The sequence below is a fragment of the Talpa occidentalis genome, unplaced genomic scaffold (assembly GCF_014898055.3).
Source record: "Talpa occidentalis isolate TD23 unplaced genomic scaffold, MPIMG_talOcc4v2.1 talOcc4.2, whole genome shotgun sequence".
Classification (NCBI taxonomy): domain Eukaryota; kingdom Metazoa; phylum Chordata; class Mammalia; order Eulipotyphla; family Talpidae; genus Talpa; species Talpa occidentalis.
In genome coordinates, this window is record NW_023602073.1 from 63428004 (window position 1) to 63447172 (window position 19169).

The 19169-nt window shown below is 57.9% G+C and overlaps 1 protein-coding gene across 4 annotated transcripts; it reads left to right on the top strand.

Moving 5' to 3' along the window:
- Nucleotides 1–636: 636 nt before the first annotated feature.
- Nucleotides 637–16673, top strand: MDFI (MyoD family inhibitor). Of its 4 annotated transcripts, none has more exons than XM_037519685.2 (5): nt 637–658; nt 2202–2288; nt 9322–9504; nt 12725–12949; nt 15817–16672. In XM_037519685.2, the coding sequence occupies exons 2-5, from the start codon at nt 2213–2215 to the stop codon at nt 16071–16073; spliced, it is 741 nt and encodes a 246-aa protein (XP_037375582.1). In that variant the 5' UTR covers nt 637–658; nt 2202–2212; the 3' UTR covers nt 16074–16672. The 4 variants fall into 4 exon arrangements, with proteins under 4 accessions (XP_037375582.1, XP_037375581.1, XP_037375580.1 ...); XM_037519684.2 differs by lacking the exon at nt 637–658 and adding an exon at nt 1288–1322; XM_037519683.2 differs by lacking the exon at nt 637–658 and adding an exon at nt 1868–2049.
- The last annotated feature ends 2496 nt before the right edge of the window (nt 16674–19169 follow it).

Sequence of the window (19169 nt, forward strand, 5' to 3'; positions counted from 1 at the left end):
TAGGAGTCACACACAAAAAGTGCATGTACTTTAAAGGTTCCACTTGCTGAATTCTCACAAACTGAACGCACCTGTATAACCAGCACGTGGGGTTAAATTTAAAGCACATTGTGCATTTCCAACAAACTAGACTTATTAATACTGGGCCTGATCCAGAGAATTTTTACGAGGAAACAAGTCACCTGGGACAGTAGGGGGCCCTGGATAGTGACTGACAATCCGGGGTGGAGGAGCTAGGGTCTGTGTTTGGGGAAGGTGTTGGCTCCTTGGAGGCAATGTCCATCTTCCCAACTCCCGCACCCACCCCCATCCCTTGGTGGCGGGTGAGGTCCAGCCCGCAGGCCCAGGTAAGCTGGTAAGAATGCAGCCCTCGCCAAGCCACGGCGCGGGCGCGTCCCGGTGACTCAACCCTTGCCAGGAAAGGGGAGTCCGCCCCGCGCTCCAGAGCTCCCAGACAGCTGTCGGATCGGGACTGGCTCCCGGGGCGCCAGGCCAGGCCCGGGCAGAAGGCAGCCCGCCCCGGGAGCGGGACCCCCTCCTCCCGGCCCGGGCCCCTTCTTCCGGCCGCAGTCACCTGGGCCCGCCGCGAGGGCTCGCCTGGCGCCGTGGGGGCCACGCAGTCCTGGCCCCGACGGCGCCGAGAGGACCCGCGATCCCCGTAAGTAGCGACTGAGGCGGGTGGGGAAGACCCAGGCGAGGCCCGAGTCCCTTGCTCGAACCCCCCGCTCCCAGCCCCCAGCTTCCAGCCGGAGCTGGAAGGCGGACTAGAAGAACTGGCCCGGCGCCGCAGCCGCCTCCCTAATTGCTCGCTGGCCCTGGCGGCGGAGCCCAGACGCGGCTTCGAGGCGGCCGGGTCAAGTGTGGCCGAGACGCTGTCACCCCGAGGGCGGCGCCACCTGAGGGTCACCCCCGCCCGCACCCCCGGCCCGCCCGGCCACACCCGGCGCTGCGGGCTCCGCGCCCTCCCCGGTTCTCGAACCCGGTGCCGGGGTCACGCTGAGAGAGGGTCCTAGAAACCCCCCCGACGGCCGGGGGAGGGGGCTCGTTCCCTCCCCCTCCGCCCGGAGGAGGGTCCCAACTCACAATTCCAGACGTGCGCCAAGCTCCCCCCTCTTTCTCTTTCCCCTCGAACCCGCAATTTCAAAGGCCTCGGGTTTCAGCCTGGGACCTTGAGGACAGACCCCGAGAACCTCTCTTGGCCTCCGAAGTCGGTTTTCGGACACAGATTCCCACGCGCAGCGGGCAGGGTGGGGGTCCGGGCAGCCCCGCGGCGCCGGAGGCCGCGTGTGGGAGCCGGTTTCCTCCGAGGGACGACTCTGGGGGTGAGCCGAGGCGGCAGCCGGGCGTGGGTCACCGGCCCTGGCCCCCGCCGAGACCGAGAGGGTGGGCCAAGCCTGCGGGGGGAACTCGGGCACTGCCATCTTGGGGGCGAGATTTGGGGGCCACAACGATGCAGACAATCTGCCGGCGGCGGTTGGGGTCACAGCGGTCGCGCGCTCTCGTTCTCCTGATCTTTCCGCAAACTTCTGCAGAGTTTAGGGCTGGCGAAGGGAGACGTGCAGCCCCGCTCCACAGCTCGGGGGCGCGGGGCCTGGGGGCGGAGGGCTGGGGGCGGGGGTTTGGGGAGACTGGGGCCCAGCTCCGAAAGCGAGGAGGAAGCGCGCCGAGCCGGCTTCCTGTGGGGGCTCCGGCCGCGGCGCCCCGCGGACAGACGTGTCCCGCCAGAGGCGCGCGGGCCGGGCTGGGGGGAAAGGGACGGGGTGGGGGGGCGACGGGGCAGGCGAGGGGCGGGGAGAGGGTGGGCCGCGGAGGAGGGGTGGGGAGAGGCGAGCCGGGGAGGAGCGAGGGGGCTGGAGGGAGAAAAGGAAGAAGGAAGGGGGCGAGCCTGCGAGCTGGCGCCGGGATGGGGGGAAGCCGCGAGTGAGAGGGGAGGGGCGCGGCGAGCCCCGCGGAGCCAGTGGCCCCTCGGCGGGGCGCTCGCGGCAGGCGCGCATGGCCGGCCCTGCGCGGTGATCCGGGGGGCGAGAGAGGAGCGCGCAGCAAGCTCGAGTGAGTTCCTCGGTGACTGGGCTGGAAAGGGGGTAGGAGCGTATCTACCCCCCAAGTCCGGATTCCCCCCGAGTCCCCATTCCCTCGCACCGGCGCGGGGGGGGGGCGGGGGGCGGGAGTTGTCCCCGCCGGCTGAGCCCTGTTTTCCGCAGGTCCCGGGCCGATGTCCCAGGTGAGTGGCCAGCGCCCCCCTCACTGCGACGCGCCCCATGGAGCCTCCAGCGCAGACCCGGGCCCAGGTAGGACCTGGGGTGGAGAGCCAGGCTGGCCCGGCGCTGGGCAGGCAGGCGGTCGGAAGTGGGAGGGGGGTCATTCTTGCCCCTGCTCAGACAGACTTGGGGAGACGGTTCCGGGGAGCTTGGCTAGGGGTGGAAGCGAGGAGTCTGGGTATCCAGGACCTGGTCCAAGGCTGGGATGATGGGGACAGGGCCCCAACGGAGGTGGCTGCTGTGCCAAGTTGGCTCCAACTTTCCCCACTCCCAGCACCAAACACACACACACACACACACAGCAGTGTCTGTCTGTCTGCCTGGGATTTGTGTCCAGACCGTTTCTGCCCAGTGTGTAAATATTTATGGGGGCCTCAGGCGGGGGTAGGGGTGTCTGAGTTTTTCCTTCCCTTCCCCCAATTCAAGCAGAGCCCGGAGCTTCCCGAAAACTTTTGTCCTCTGCAAGCGGCAGCAGGACCCGGCCCCTCCCCTCCCTGCCATCTCGTCTGGCTTGCCTTCCTCCCCACCCGGGCCTGGTCAGTCCCCTCTGCTCCCACCCAGCAGCTCGCCTCCTCTCTCTCTCCCTCCCTGCTTCTCTCTCTCTATCCTCTTTCCCCCAGATCCCCCCTCCCCCCACAAACACCCCAGCCAAAGTGCCCACCACCCAAGTGAAACGCCCTTCCCCCAACTCTGAGGGTCTGGAGCCTCCCAGGGATTGCTTTGGAGCCTCCCAGCCCTGGGAGGGTTTGACTCCCTGAGAGAGGGTGTCAGGGCGAAGGCCCGGTGGCGATTTCTCCTGCATTCTTCTCCCCATTAAGAAGTGTAAGCTGGGTCCCCTGTGAAGACAAGTTCCAGGAGAGCCGGTAACATCGAGGGTGAAGTTGGGGAGCACAGGCCTGGATTCAGGACTTTAATGTCTGCTCCAGCTTACTCTCCTTCTCCTGCCTTCCTCTCCCCTCCCCCGCTCTGCCTGCCTTGCTCCTCTTTCTCTGAAAGATGACCATCTGGGCCTGGACCGCTGGCATTAACTCCCTGCACGGCCTGCGACAAGTACCTTCCCTTCTCAGCCTCAGTGTCCACATCTGCCCATTGGGCTGGTCTACCTGTTTGGAGGGGCCTGTCTCAGCACCCCGAGTCTACTGGATGTGGCTGCTGTTGTGGCCACCCAGGGTTGTGAGGTGCAAGAGGAGCCCCTAAACTAGAGTGAAGATAAAGGGGAGAAGCCTGGCCAGGGGCCAACACATAGATGAGACGAATGTGTCTGTTGTGCTTTTACAGCCACTCAGACTCACTGTGGGGGCTGCTGGAGTGGGGACTTCTGTGGAACAGGCTCTAAGATTTGGGCTCCTCCAGCACAGAAAGAGATCTAGAGCAGAGAACTGGAGGGGCTCTTTCTCTGTGTCTGGGAACCTTCTCGCTGCCTCCCAGCCTCTTTCTGGGCCTGCTGCTTCTTTCCCATCCTCCCACTTCCCTGCTTTCCTCCTGTTCTTATCCATTTCCTTGCTCACTCCTCTACCTCCTCCCAAGATCCCTTCCCCTTAGCGACCCATTCTGAGCCCCAACTGGGAGAGGAAGGAGTAAAAGTCCTGGGGCAGGGAACAAGGGCCTCGGTGGGCCACTGGGAGGGTTAAGCCCTAGGCTGTAACTTGAGGCCCCCAGTGCCCCAGCCCAGTGAGCCCCCTCCCCAGCCTGGGCTGGGCCAGACAATGTGGCTTTCATAACACAAGGAGGCCTTGGGAGAATGAGCCTGCTGCCCAGGAAGCCCAAACCGCAGGAGACCCAGCCAAAACCCCACAGACGCCTGAATCCAAGACCAGAATCCCCCACGCTCCCTGCTGAGCACTGACAGAACAGCAAGGCCCAGGTGCTGCCCCTGGGGGCCCTGCTGAGAGGGCCAGGAGCAAGTCAGCCCCTCCCTCAGCTGCCCAAGACCTGGATAGGGTGCAAGGAGACCCATGGCAGTTCTGGTGGGGGCACATGGCCCAGCCCCCACACCCATGGCTTCCATCGTGCCCGCCTCCCCACTCACCCCTGAGAGCCCCTGGAGCCTGGCTCCCTAACCCACAGCAGATTTCTGCCCAGCACTGGGGCGTCACATTCCTGCTCTTGGTTCTAAATTGAATTTCCTGGGGAATTGGAACCGTCAGAACTAAAATAAAACCAACCAACCCAGCCTAACTGGCCAGCTCAGACCCTCTCTAGTCCTCAGCCTAGAGGCCTGGGGCTGTGAGCAAGGTGTGCAGGTGTGAGTCTAACAGGTCTGCTTTCTACTTTCTTGGGATTTGGGGCCAGACGCTACCCCAGTCTTCACTCTCTCCTCTCACTCTGTGGACTTAGGGCTACTCTGGGACCACGGAGAGTCAGTTTGCTTCAGATTCAGGGCCCTTGTCCATTAATTAGATTGCAGGTATAGGCTGAGGCCTTGAACCCCAGGCCAAGAGAGACTGGAGCATGGGGTTCCAGGCACTACCCTCGGGCAGCTTGGGTCTGGCCCTTCTCCAGAGCTGGTCAGAGCTGCAAGGAGGAAGCTGACCCACTATCCACAAAGACACTGGAGAGGGCTGGGCCGAGGGGGCAGACATGGGCCTCTCTCCACTAGCCAGCGACCTGTTGGCTGAACCCCTATGGGCACTTTCCAGGCTTGGGGCCCCCCATTCCACCTGGAAGAGTTCTCCCTATTCCTTTGTGGTTCAGAAGCTCTCCTCAGCTTGGTGGGCAGCAGGCAGTGGGAGCCCACAGCATCCCTGCTGAGGCTGCAAGCATCTCAGCCTTACCCATGGGGCTGATGAATCTGAACACGATTTTTTTCACTCCCTCTTGGTGTTGTCTTCCCAGACCTTATCTTGTGTAAGGGATGAGAGTGTATCAGGGAAATGGGGAGTTGCCTTTCTGCATTTCCTCCTTGAGGATGGGGACCTTGAGGGAAGATATATAGAACAGATGTCTTCTGCTAAGACCCCATGAGCTTGCAGGGTCCCCTGTGGCCTCTGGTCAGACAAAGCAGGTTTGAGCTGGATGAGCAGATGGTACTTCAGAGAGGACAGGGCTCAACCAGAGACTCCAGCCCCTCACTCACCCCCTTAGCAGGTGTCTTTATGTAAACCATGAGCTGCACTTTCACACAGCAGCCCTTGACCGTTGCTGGCCACCCTTCCCTTTGGCTCAGTCTGCATTTCTAGAACTTCCCTTGAACATCCCTCTGGGGGCTTCTGTTTAGGTATTCACCTCTCTGTGGCTGGTCGGCACAGTCTCACGGCCACAACAAGAAAGACTCTTCGGGTCTCTGGGTGGTTGAGCACCTGCACTCCACCTGCTGCTAGCAAGAGCTATTTCTTGGTCCAGTATCTGGGCCTGGGGCCAGGGCCTCTTGGCCAGGAAGAATCTCACCTGTAGACCAGATCTTGCTATCTCTTACTCCTTCTCACTGTGCTTCCACATCTGGGTGCTCAGCTGGGTTTCCTCTCTGCCCTCAGGGTTGCTCCCATAGGAGGGCATCTGCTGGGTCCCCTCTGCTGCCCCACCTGACTTGGGGCAGCGGGCTGCCCTGCGTTTCTAGGTCAAGATTGCTAGACTGGTGGGCCTCCCTGGTGGCGCAGCAGTTGAGCGCCGGGTTGCGAAGCTGCCCGCAGCCTCGCAGCGCTGGTTCGATCCCCGGCTGCATCACCTGAGGAGGGGTCCCACATGGCGCGCAGACCTCTCCTGCCGCCCGCTGCTCCCCTCAGCAGTGTACCTTGGTCCTTCTGCCTGCTCTGCTCCCCGCTCTGGCTCTGGTGAATTCTCTCACCCTCCCGCGCTTCTGACTGTACTCAGTGCTTGTATAAATAAATAAGTCCCTAACAAACAAATAAATAAATAAATCTTTAAAAAAAAAAAAAAAGATTGCTAGACTGGATAGTGTCTCCTCCCCCGGACTGTGCTCACCCACAGTGGCAGCTCTACTGCAGGAGGCCCTCCTCAGGATAGTCCATGCTCTTTCTACCTTGTCCTTCCCACCAGGTTCAAGGTCTCCAGCCCTGTAGGTGACTATTAAGAGAGGCTGCCTGGAGAGTGGTGACACTCGGGGAGGGGACCGGAGATGGGTAACAGTGTCCTAACCCTTCTTTCTCACCTTCCCCACTTGTACCCTGGGCACCCAGACAACTGCTGGGTTCCTTCTACTGCAGGACTGATAGCATCACCCCGTGCACCCCGGTAACCTCAGGAGAAAGCCTGGGAAGACCTGCTGTGCCCCAGCTGTCCTGTGGGTGCACCACCCTCAGTTCCTCCATGTGGCCTGACATCTCCTTCCTTCACATGCAGCTGTGGGCTCTGGGGTCTGGGTTCCTGCTACTCTTCTCCAAATGTCCTTTCCCCCTTCTTTGTTGACATCGCTTCTCTGGGAAACGCCCTAAACATACACACACATACATGCACACCTCTAAGATAGGAACCTCTCGCCTCCACAGTTTATAGATGCCCCTTCTGGAAATCTTGCCCCTTAGTACCCATAAATGCCTGCCCCTGCCAGAGCAATGCTCAGATTGAGACCTGGTCTCTGTCATTTTGGTCTGGCCTGTGCTTGCCGTCCTGCTGAGTGAATCCCGCTGCTTAGGAAATGTGAGACCAAAAAGGGCTGAAGGGAGGGAGGGAGCTTAGCTTAGGAATGACCCTCTGCATGATGCTAAGGGCTCTGCTCAGCACCCCAAAGCATTTCATTTACTTTAGGAAACCCAGAGAGGTAAGCACTGGGACCCGCCTCACAACAAGGTAACTCAAGTTCAGCTAACCTGCTCAAGCTGGTAACTGATGGCAGCTGGGATCTCCCGGCTGCTGGCTCAGACCTTTACCTCCATAGCCAGGCTATGTCCTGTTCAGGGTCATGGCAAGATGCCTCTGGGGACCAGAGGCTGGAGCTGACTAGGCCCCTTGCTTCCTGTGAATTAGGATCCCAGCCCTGAGCCTCCTTCCTTAATGCCAACTTGGTCTTAGCCTCAAGAGTGATGTCTGAAGTGCTGTAGACCAAGCTGAGGTGCCATGTAGCAAGCCACATCCTTTTTCCTCCAGTGGCATTGCCCCTGACCTGCTCCCAGCCGTGTGGCCATCCAGAAGACATTGGAGTTCTCTCTCACTACCCCAGGCAGCAGAGGGGTGCTCATCAGGCCCACAGAGCAGATGGGCTTGGGGGAAACTACCTCTGCCTCCCAGAGCAGTAGGAGCCCTGAGGGGTTCCCAGCACTGTCTGCTGCCCTCGCCTCCTGCCCCAGCTCCTGTCTCCAGGCAGGGCCTGTGGTTTTCCCGGGGCGGGCACCGGCATGCCCACTCTGCCTGCACCCTTTGTGCTGCCCACTGGGGCCTCTGCCCTCCAGCCATGAGAGACCAGTGTCTTTGGAACAGGATTGCTGGGGGTTTCTGAAGGTCAGAGGTCACAGAGGGATGCTCAGTGCCCAGGAAGGCAAATGAGCCACTGGATGGCCCCCTTGGGGTATTCCCCCCACCTGCATGCTTCACATTAATTGACCCCACTCATTACTCTCTCCTCTGTTCTTGTTCTTGTTCTCTCTCTCTCTCTCTCTCTCTCTCTCTCTCTCACACACACACACACACACACACACACACACACACAGGCATGCGCACATGCACAGTTGGAGACAGCTCAGATAAGGACACCACATGCAAGCCCCTCTGTTCTCTGGGGTTGATTCTTTTTCCAGGCCTAGTCTTTGTCTCTCTCCCTGGGTACATCTCACTCATGATCTCTTTGTGCGGTGGGGTGCAGTGGGCGTGCTTATCTTTTACTCCCTGGGTTCCCTGCTCTTTCTCTTCATCTTTCTCTGTCTCCCTCTCTACTTCTCTCCTCCCCCTGTGCCCTTTTGGTCTCTGCATCTCTGAGTCTCTTGTTTCCATGTCTCCCCTGTTCCCAATGTGGCAGGGATGTGGTGCTGGGTACACCCTCTTGAGGCCCCTTTCATTCTGACTATATGGCCTGGAATCTGAAGACCCTCAGCCTGCACCCTGCACTCCATAATTGCCTGGCCTGGACCTTGACCCTGTGACCTCTGGCATCACCCTCCCTGCTCCCTGCACCACCCCCCAGGCCTTCCCACACCCTTGACTGAAAGTGCGGGACCTGGCCCTTTTCCACCTTCCTCCCCCACCTCCAACCCTCAGGACCTTGTTCCCCTGAGCCCCGGGGTCCTAGTCCTGGCTCCGGAGCTGCGGATTTGAAGGTGGCTCCATTTCTGCCTTCCGCCCACCCTGCACAGGGGCTGCGCCAGGCACTGTAATTACATGTGGCTGCGGTCTGCTCTTCCAGCCTGCTCCACCGGGCTCCCTGTCTCTCTTCCTGCCCATAGCCCCTCCGCCTCAGACCTGCTTCTTCTCCTCACGTCCAGGTTTTTCTCACTCTTCCTCTTGCTGTCTTGCTCCCTCGCTGACCCAATTTCTCCCTGTCTGCCTCCCTCCCATTCTGCAGGTAGTGCAGCTCCCTTCGCCCCCGCTGACCCTGTCCTTATCGTCCTCTCCATCGCTGACTTTCACTCCTGCAGAGCCCCTCCTGTCCCAGGCTGTCTGTCACCGCCTCTGCGCCTCTCTCCTGCAGGGCCCAATCTCCACCTCTGATGCGCTATCTCTCCGCTCTCCCTTTCACGGCCCCCTCCTTTCTTTTCTCTTGCTGTCAGCTGCTGCCTGTCTCTCTCTCTCCATCGCTGACCCTCCGTCTCTTCTCTCCGCATGGGGCTTCTGCCTCTCTCTCCACTCCCTGTAATCCCACACATCTCCGGCCCCTCTCCCTGACACCACACACATGTGCACACACACTGGTTCATGCACACACCCTGGTTCACGCGCACACCCTGGTTCACGCACACACCCTGGTTCACGCACGCATCCTGATTCACTCACAAGTTGTGCTTTGGGAGCTTCTACTTTAGAATCTGACACTATTGCCAGAGAGGATGAGGGCTGGGTAACTGGTACAAAGAGACCAAGAGCAAGGGCCCTGGCATTCTGGGCTGTGGGGAGAGCATGGTGGCTGGGCAAATAGGACACCAGGAAAATATCCTGCGGTCATCTGCTTTTTCTCTAGCCCAGACCCCACCCTTCCCGCCTGGGCTGGAGGTAGTTGCAGAGTCCATCCACCCTGTGGAGGCAGAACTAGAGGAGGGCTCACTGGAGGAGGTGGCACCCCCCATGCCCCAAGGCAATGGCCCTGGGGCTCCCCAGGGCCCGGACATCACTGACCTCGATGTCACCACAGAAGCTGTGACACGTGAGTCCTAGGGGGCTGGGAGGTTGGGGTGGCAACATGTAAGGATGCATTGGGGGATTCCATCTAGGTGGGCTGGCAGAAATGCAGTGGGTGCCCATGGGAGCCTAGCACGGGGCCAGGACCTCGAGGGTGGTAGCTTGGGCAGGGGAAAGCCGTGTGACAGGTCAGTGTCCTTCCCGTCTAGGAATACCTGCACATACAAAGTGGTCAGGATGAATGAGTGGGGACACTCTCCAGGCAATATGGGTCAGGACAGGAAAGCATGGGGCTCTATGAAAAGAGTTACCCCAGACTTTAGAGAGTAGGGTGCTGGGGCCCCTTTACTTTGGAGTATCTAAAGCAAAAAAATAAAAAGAGAAATGCTCAGTTGCTGTGGACAGAAAGAAGCAAAATGCAGCTCCATTCCCAGGTTTGACTCAAAGTCTCCAGGGAGATCCCAGGAGGGAGAGAATTCTTCACCTTCACCATCAAGAGCAGGGGATGGGGCAGCCAGAATCCTCTTGTAATGACTAATAAGACCCACAAACTCTATAAACGCATGTGCACGTCCTAGTTTTCTTACCCTCCAAATCAGCATGTCGTGAGACAGCAGGATAGCAACTGCCAGGCCCATTTCACAGACAAGGAAACTGAGGCACAGACAACAGGTGACCCAGACGCAAGCTGGGAGCCAGGTCTCCTGACCCATTGCTCTCTCCCAGGCCGCCTACCCAGCTGGCATGATCAAGCAGGAACCGCCTTCAGCCAGGGCATCTGGGGCTAAGTTGGACTCCCTGGAAGTCAGTTACTAAACCCTGCTAGTGCACTGCCCTCGGCCTCCTCCAGACACACCCACCAGCAGAATTGAGAGAAAGAGGTCAGTGCCCTGGCCACTAGGAGGGGCCCCGATGGGAGTTGGACAGTCGCTCCTTGTGTCTGTGGGCCCCGAGTATTTGCTCTGTGACTCAGCTCCCACGGCCACCCCATGGCTGTGGCCACAGGCGAGCTCTGTGTCTGCCCACACCTCCCAGGGCCCTTGGCTCACCACGCACTCCCACCCTCTGCCATGGTGCCTGCGTTTAGGCAGCAGGGCAGGGGGCACCTAAGCTGGCCAAGGAGTCGGCCCAATTACCCTCCATGGGGCCAAGAGGTGAGGGCAGGATGATTCAGGCCTGGCCACTTCCCATGGCCTTACCCCTGTTTACCCAGATGCAGGCACCAGCCACACCTCAGCCACTCCTGAGCCTGGCTTCCATCCTCCCCTGACGCCCCACTTGTCCCATCTCCTTTCTCCTCCTCTCCACCCCAACTCCTCCACCTCCCAGCTATGGAAGCTTTGGTAAAGCTTAACCTCTAGGCCAAAGTGTTTTCATCTGTGAAATGGGGCCAGGAATGCCACCTCTGTTGTGTTGCTCTTAGAACTTACTGTACACAAAGCCCTTCGCACTGTGCCTGCTAAGTGGTAACAACTCAAAACATGTAAGCTACTAATTAGAAGAGCAGTGATTGCTGTGATCGCAGTGGCTTATTTCCCAGGCCTATGGCTCCCAACTCCTACCCCTACTTGCCTGCCTCTCTGCCCTGTGAATCCTAGCTTTTAGCCTCCAGGTTAGTGCCACCTCTGCCACTTATTGCCTCTGTGTCCTTGGACAAGTTACTGAACCTCTCTGGGACTCAGTTTCCTTGGATGTAAAAGGAGGCTACTGCCCTACAGAGATACATAGAGGATTCAGTGAGAAGAGAAGCAGCGTGTCAGGTGCTGAGAGCAGGGGCTGGCATGCGGTAAGTGCCATGTCGGGACCAGCACCATTACGAGAAGACTCAGCCCCTCAGTTAGGGAAACGCTGAGGCCACCTTCCTGTCTCCTCACCTCCAGCTTCCCCACCCCCTCCTCAGATATCTCCTCCTGCCAGCCACAATTCAAACACAGATGATAGGCCTGGAAGAAATTGGGGTCCAGAACCCAGGCCTGAGGGCCTGATGAGCCCCTATTTACAGAGGTCCTCAGAGCCAGAGAGGGCCCTTCCCAGGAGTCAGGGGCCCTGAGCAGCTGAAGTGTCCCGGAGCTCTCAGTCACCCCTTCTTGGTCCCTGACCAGCCAAAACATACACACCTGTTCTCGTCACTTGAGAACAGAACTGTGCTGTCCAGATGAGCAAATCTGAGGAAAGAGAAGGAAGGAGTTGGGTGTTTTCGGGCACCTTCAGGGCTAGCTCTCTGGCACCCCACTGATAAAGCTGGAGTTTGACCCTTCAGCCTTGGATGAGGACTCGGGGCTCCTAGCCTTGGGGATCTCCCTGCTTTCTTCCTTCCCTTCTCTCCCTCCTCACCCAGCTCACCAAGGGCCCTCACCAAGCTCTTCCTGCCTGTCGCCCTACAGAGGACAGCAGGGGTGAGGGAGCCGAGGCAGGAGTAGGAGATAGAGGGGCTGCAGTGAGGAGCCCCTGGATTCCAAGACCAGGGCGTTCATCTCCAAACAGATGTTTCCAATAAATCACCCAGTGCACGAAGGGCAAAAACAGCTGGGGGCTTGGCAGAGGCTGAAGTGAAGATTAACTGCTTCACTGCTGTCCTCACCGACTCCAGCCTCACCATCCCTGTTACTCCACCCCACTACCGGCACCACCGCGGCCCAAATCACAGCGCTCCAAAAGCAGAATGGATATCATGTGGCTAAGAAGCTGGGGTCTCAGACTTTGAGCTTCACCCCTTGCTTGGCACTTTTGTCTTTTCTAAATCTGAGACACAGGAATTGGACTCAACTTTGTTGCTATTTTAAGGTGTGCCTCTGGGCAAGTCAGTTCTGTTCTCTGGCCTCAGTTTCCCCATCTGAAGAATACAAGTCTGGCTAGGACACCCATGGAATATCTAAGAACCACGCAGGCAGGATTAGTGCTCTGGGAGACTGTATGGCGCCCACCCTTCCTTTTTTTTAAAAAAAGATTTATTTATTTATGCATACAAGAGCTGGGGTACAGACCAGAGGCGTGACAGGGGGTGAGAGGATTCACCAGAGACAGAGTGGGGAGCAGAACAGGTGGATCTCCTGAAATACACTGCTGAGGGGAGCAGCAGGTGAGATAGGAGAGGTCTGCTGTGCCATGTGGGTAGCTCCCTGGCCGGGGATTGAATTTGTGCTGCAGTGGCTGCAGATAGCTTCATAGTGCTGCATCTTAACCCCTTGTGCCACCAGGGAGGCCCACGCCCACCCTTTCTCCATCAATTCTTCTCATCTCTCTAGGCCAGCCTCAGGGGAACCCCTTGGGCTGCACCCCACTACTGGCGAACGGCTCTGGCCACTCCTCAGAGCTGGGCAGTGCCAAGCGGGCGGGGAACGGTGCCCTGGGGGGCTCCAAGGCCCACCGGAAGTTGCAGACACACCCATCTCTCGCCAGCCAGGGCAGCAAGAAGAGCAAAGGCAGTACCAAGTCGGCTGCCTCCCAGATTCCTCTGCAGGCACAGGAAGGTAAGCCCCCACCGCCCCCCCCTCCTCACAGAGCAGGGGATATGGGGACCAGGAGCAGCATTTCCACTAGGTTACTGCCTAGGCGTGCAGAGTGGAGACTCCAGGTCACTGGATCTGAAGTTCTGGCTGGAGCTCAGGAGCCTGGGTTTTAACAACCACTCTCAAATCAGAGAACCTTGAAGAGTGCATACATTGGGTAAAGTGAGGCATGTCTGCACTGTCAAAGCCAACCCCTTCCCACCCCTGCTCCCCCAGTTGCTGTAATAAGGAATGGTACCCTCTGGACAGATCCAGTTTAAGCCACCCCATTTCTGCACGCGGACGTTTCTTCGAGGAGTGGACCATCTGTTTAGTGAGAGCTTAAGAACACTTAGCAGATAAAATGATGCATATCAGATGCTTAGTTGGGGATGGGCCGGGGGCTGTGAGGTACAATGCGAGGTCAGAGGACCCAGATGCACCACCACTGTTTCTGCTTCACAAGGTCCTCTGTGGGGCCACCTGGTAGCTCCCCAACCTCCCAGGCTTCCATCCAGCATAGGCTAGCAGCTGCCTGTAGCTCAGTGATGCTTGACCTTCACTCCAAAATTTCTAAGTGATTGCTGTCCATGCTGGACTCTGGCCTGGTCATCTGCAAATAGGATTCAGTGCACACATCTGCTCAGGATGTGTTCGTGAGCCTGTAAAAGAGCTTCTGCCCAACATCTTATTACTGCAGGGGTATTCATTCACTTAAATGTACTGGGCAGCCGCTGTGTGCTGTGTCCCGGCTGCGTGCTGGGGACCCATTCCATGACCTCATGAAACTCTCATGACTAAGACAAACAGGTCATCACCATACAGTGTGATAAATACAGTGATGTGCAGCAGGGGTTTGTGCAAACTCGGGGGGGCCACCCACATAAGCCCAGGATGGGAAGCTGCCTGGGAAGGCTCTGGAGATATCTGAGCAAGCCTTAAAGGAAGCATCTAGCAAGGGGGACATGAGCACAGAGGGGAGAAGTTGCTAATGAGGCTAGATTATGATGGTCAAAGTAATGAATGGTGGGAGGTGAGACTCTAAGCAGGCAGAGGCTGGGAAAGAGGAGGCTTGGAAACCATGCAGAGACATAGACTTTATCTGAAGGGCAATAGAGAGCCATTGAAGGGGGTTTAGCAAGGTAAAGACCTCATCAGATTTGCATTTGAGAAACAATTCCCATTCTAACCAGGTTGTAGATAGATCGCCAGGGTTCTAGCTAGGCAAGACCTCAGTCCCACCGCCCAGGGATAGGGTGGGAGAGTCAGACCCTCTCTGCCAGTGTGAGACTTCCAAAGGACCAGCAGCCTTGTGCCAGAGACACACCGGGTCAGGGGCCATGACACTGTACCCCAAGGCCTGGCCCCTGGCCAAGGTGCCAGCTCAGCATCCAGGCAGCACGCTGAGGGCTTAAGTATAGACTTTAGAGCCAACTCCCCAGCCCCACCACTCATCAGCTGGTGCCCAAGGCAAAGCTCATGCTTTAATTCACTAAACATTTATTTCCTCAGCACCTACAAAGTACTAGGCACCTTTTCAGGGACTTGGGATGTATCAGTGACCAAAAGAGATAATGATTCTGGCCTCTGGGGACACTTAACACTTTTTTTAAAAAAGGTTTATTTATTTATGCATACAAGAGCTGGGGTGCAGGCCAGCAGTGTGGAGAGGGGCGGTGAGAGGATTCACCAGAGACAGTGTGGGGAGCAGAATAGGCAGATTGACTGAAATACACTGCTGAGGGGAGCAGCGGACGAGACAGGAGAGGTCAGCTCCCTGGCCGGCCGGGGATTGAACTCGTGCTGCAGTGGCTGCGGACAGATTTATTGAGCTGAGACTTAATCCCTTGAGCCACCAGGGAGGCCCCCAGAAGCTTACACTTTAGTAGGAGGAGAGAGCCGTGTATTATACTGGAAAGTGATACGTCTGGTGGCGCACAAGCAAAACAGGCCAAGCTGGGCAAAGAGATAGGAGTGCTGGCATGGGGTGGGCAGTAGCAGTACCCAGGGTGCTTGTAGAAAGCCTCCCTATGAGGAGACGTTCAGGCATAGAAAGAGGCGAGGGAGTGAGACGTGGGTGTGTCTTGGGCAAGAGTGTCCCTGATGGGGAGATCCGTGCCCTGGACCAGGGATAGTGGAGGCCAGCGTGACTACAGCAGAGTCATGAGGGAGAGCAGCAGAGTTGGGGAGCAGTGCCCAAGTGGGATCACTGAACACTTTAGCTTTAACTCTGGGCAAGATGGAAACCATGGGGGAGTTCTGAGTCCAGGAGGGATGGAATCTGATGGGAGTTTTTCGAGGATCCCTCTGGCCAGGATGTGGGGAGATTTGTTGCTTGGGGAGTAAGTGAAGGATGATCAAAAACAAGGAGGCCAGGGAGGAGCAACTGCAGGTGGGAGAAGAGCAGGTGGCAAGCTATTTTGAAGTGACTTCTCTGTGCCTCAGTTTCTTCATCTGTCGATGGGGCTGATAGTAGCTGGCATGGTTGCAAGTTTAAATGAGTTTCATTTATGCCCAATACTCAAAACAGAGCCTGGAACTTGTCATCACTTGGTGTGTTTGTTAAATAAATGACTAAGGGGGGGAGAAGTTAAGAGCAGGATCTCAGGAGCCAGGCTGCCTGGGCTCAGTCAGGCCACTTTTGGCGTAGGTGTGTGTAATTATCCGTGCCTCGGGGTCATCACCTGTAAAGTGGGGCTCCTCACAGCCCCCCCTTCAAGGAGCTGCGTTAGGGTGGCATGAGCTTCCTCACTGCGAACACTGCACGCCCAGCACTCCCACCGCCCCTGCAGTGCTGGGTCCTGCCTGGCGCCTCAGCTCTCTGCTCTCTCTGCCTTCCCGGCCTGCAGACTGCTGCGTCCACTGCATCCTGTCCTGCCTCTTCTGCGAGTTCCTGACGCTGTGCAACATTGTCCTGGACTGTGCCACCTGTGGCTCCTGCAGCTCCGAGGACTCCTGCCTCTGCTGTTGCTGCTGCGGCTCCGGCGAGTGCGCTGACTGCGACCTGCCCTGCGACCTGGACTGCGGTATCCTGGACGCCTGCTGCGAGTCAGCCGACTGCCTGGAGATCTGCATGGAGTGCTGCGGGCTCTGCTTCTCCTCCTGACCCGCGGAGGCCGGCAGCGGAGTCCTGCCGGCCGCACACAAGGCTGGATCACCCCTCCCCCGCCCTCTCCCAACCCCCCCTCACTGCCTTCTCTGAACCCCCACCCGCTGAGAAGGGGCCACTCCGGGGCCACCTCAGCCACAGGAGCAGGGCCCACTGCAGACAGCCTGTCGTCCTCGCTGGTTACCAGGACACACCGCTCCCACCGCCCAGCTGCCTGGGCTGCTGAACACTGTGAAAGTTGGGGGAGGCGAGGGGGATGTGGGAGGCAGGACGCAGGGCTGGGCGCTTCTCTACCTCTCATTGCTCCTGGGCCTGTCTCCCCCAACACCCCGGCTTAGAGGACAGCAAAATGTGAAGAGACACCCACCCCCCACTCACCCAAGCCCCTCCACTGTCTCCCTCCCCGGGTTCTTGTGGGGACCTGACCACACAGTGACTCAAGAGGGCAAGCTGGGCATGGATCTAGGGCAAGCGGGAGAGGAACAGTATAGAAAAGACTGGAAGGGGAGCGGGAGGGGACGGAGGGAGGGTCTGTTCTATGTGTTGCTGTAAATAAAGATATTTGTCCATCTCAGATTTCCCCAGGACTCATGAGTCACGTCCATGGACCACGACTCAAGCGCGCACTCCACAGGCCCCTGCAGAGCACCCAAGAGGTTGAGGATCCCTGCCCTCAGGGGGATCCTCTGCCTTCTGCCTTCCTTGCCCCAGAAAGCTGCTGCCCTTAACGGTTCCCCTCCCTTGTTCTTGTCCCCCCAGGGATGGAAAGGAGGGGGCTACTGACTCCCCACCATCATTTTCTTCCCGCCAAAGGGAAGGAAAAGCCCAGAGAGGGAAGAGTTAACCCTTGGCATAGAATTAATTAACAACAGCTGTGTTCGGGTTTTGATTAATTAATCTGCTGACTCTGGCTTCTCAAGCCCTTCCTTCCCATGATGGTTCCAAGGCACAGGGTGCCACCTTGGTGAGGGCAGAGCAGTGCCTGAAGGAGGCAGCCCCGGACCCAGCAACGCAGGACTGGAGGCAAGTATGGCCTGAGTGGGGGTGGCCCAGCCCAGCGTCAGTCTTCCCTAATTATCAGCAGGCCTGGAGCCCCGGCTTATGAGAGAGGCAGGCGGGAGCCCAGCAGGGTAGGAAGGGCTGACCGGAGCCCGCACCACCCCATCCTGGGCCTGAGGAAGCCAGGAGGGGTCCTGGGTGAGAGCACATCTAGTAGTTGGACTTGGGCTAGCCTGAGAAGACACGGTTGGAGAAAGCCTAGAAGAGGGGGGACGTCGTGGGAAATTGATGGGCACTGCTTCCAGGAACAAAGGCTGGAGTGAACATGGCCTCTGAAAAGGGGCCGGATGAAAGCTGAGCTGTCTGGTCCTAGGACGGGCAGCAGTTGCAGCCAGAGAGGGTATAAGAGGTGTCCCCCTCCCAACAGCACACACACACATACATGGGCCCCAACACCACATTGAGGTTTTCTGACCTCTGGGACCACAAAAGAAAATCAGGACGCAGAAAGGAGTTCACCTGCCCAGGGTCAGACAGACAAGATCAAAGCCAGGACGAAAGTTCCATCTGATGTTTATTTATTTCAATTTTTTGCTTTCTTCTTTCAACTTTGTGCTTTGCATGCCCAAAGCACAAAAGATTCAAAAATCTGTGCATATACAAGCATTTACATGTACTTTCTTTTCACAGAAATGTGGGGCTCCTTTACACATCGCCCTATGGCATTTTTGTCACTTAACCACTTATCTGGGGCTCTCCCTTACCCACACGATGAAGAGCAGCCTGGAGTCAGCTCTCTGAGGCACGAGCGACATTGCCTTCCATGTTGCAGACAAAGTGGTCTGAACGCAGCCTCTTGCACGAATGAGCTATAGCTGTGGAATGTTCCTGAAAGCGGTTGCTGGGCCAAAGGGCCCCGAGTTTGTGACTTTGACACCATCACCCACTCCCACCCGGGACCAAAGGAGTGTCCACTTCTCTTACTGCTACGCCCCTTGGCCCTGACAATGAGGGAATGGGTTCTCCCTCAGCCGTGCTCAGGCTGGGGTCTGAGGGACTTAGAGAGGCGGGGAGGACCCGGTGGAGGGAGCTCCTGACCAACTGGAGGTCTGGTCCAGGTGGGCAGGAAGGCCCCCTCCCTGGCCCTCTCCCCTCCATGGGGGCCACGGGGGAGGGGTGGCCGTGGCAGGAAGAGGCACCTCTGCAATCCAAATAGCGATTTCCTGCTGCAGCTCTGGGCGGTTTTCTTTAGGACAGTGGCTGAAACCCGAGAGGCTGAGCGCCGTGGGGGTAGGACAGGAGGATTTAGCACCCTCCTCCAACACACATACCCACACACTCTCACACTCACACAGACTCTCCATTCAGTCACATCACATTCCAAAAGTCTCACACACACACATGCTACACACACACACACGCTACACACACACACACACTTCACATTTCAAAGCCTGCAACCCCTGCCAGCCATGGTTGGCGTGCTGCACTGCAGAACCGTGTCTCCTCATCCCTGCCTGCCCCACCACCCCACACCTCCCATCCTGCCCAGGGGCCTCATCCCAGCTGCAAGTAGATGGCATTTGTCTTAGCTGCCCCTCACCCAACCCTGCCCAGCTGCCCCTCAGGGTAGCCCTGACCTCCCCCCACCCAGCCCCATGGCTGTTCTCGACTCCCAGTCTCTGCTCTCCATCCAGCTGGTCTGATCCAGAGGTCAGCGCTAGCCCTGGCTCTGCTGTGGCTGGTGAGGAAGAAGCATCCCCACTCTCCTCAGTTTCTCTGTGTGATGCGACTCTGGGAATCTCATGGTTGCTACAGTATCCAGGGAATGGACCCAAGATTACAAACTGATTTCCTTCTCCTCTACGAGCGGCAGATGGACTCACTTTTGCCCGAGAGATGTCCTGAGAGGTCGCCCTCATTTTTTTTGTTTGTTTGTTTATTTATTTATTTATTTATACAAGCACTGGGTACAGTCAGAAGCGGGGGAGGGTGAGAGAATTCACCGGAGCCAGAGCGGGGAGCAGAGCAGGCAGAAGGACCGAAGTACACTGCTGAGGGGAGCAGCGGGCGGCAGGAGAGGTCTGCGCGCCA

Bases quoted from the DNA above. Each gene is read 5' to 3' on its own strand.
- MDFI (XM_037519685.2), top strand. From the start codon at position 2,213: ATGTCCCAGGTGAGTGGCCAGCGCCCCCCTCACTGCGACGCGCCCCAT. The intron at 2,289-9,321 runs GTAGGACCTGGG...CTTTTTCTCTAG, and splicing joins CAGCGCAGACCCGGGCCCAG to CCCAGACCCCACCCTTCCCG. The intron at 12,950-15,816 runs GTAAGCCCCCAC...CCCGGCCTGCAG, and splicing joins TCCTCTGCAGGCACAGGAAG to ACTGCTGCGTCCACTGCATC.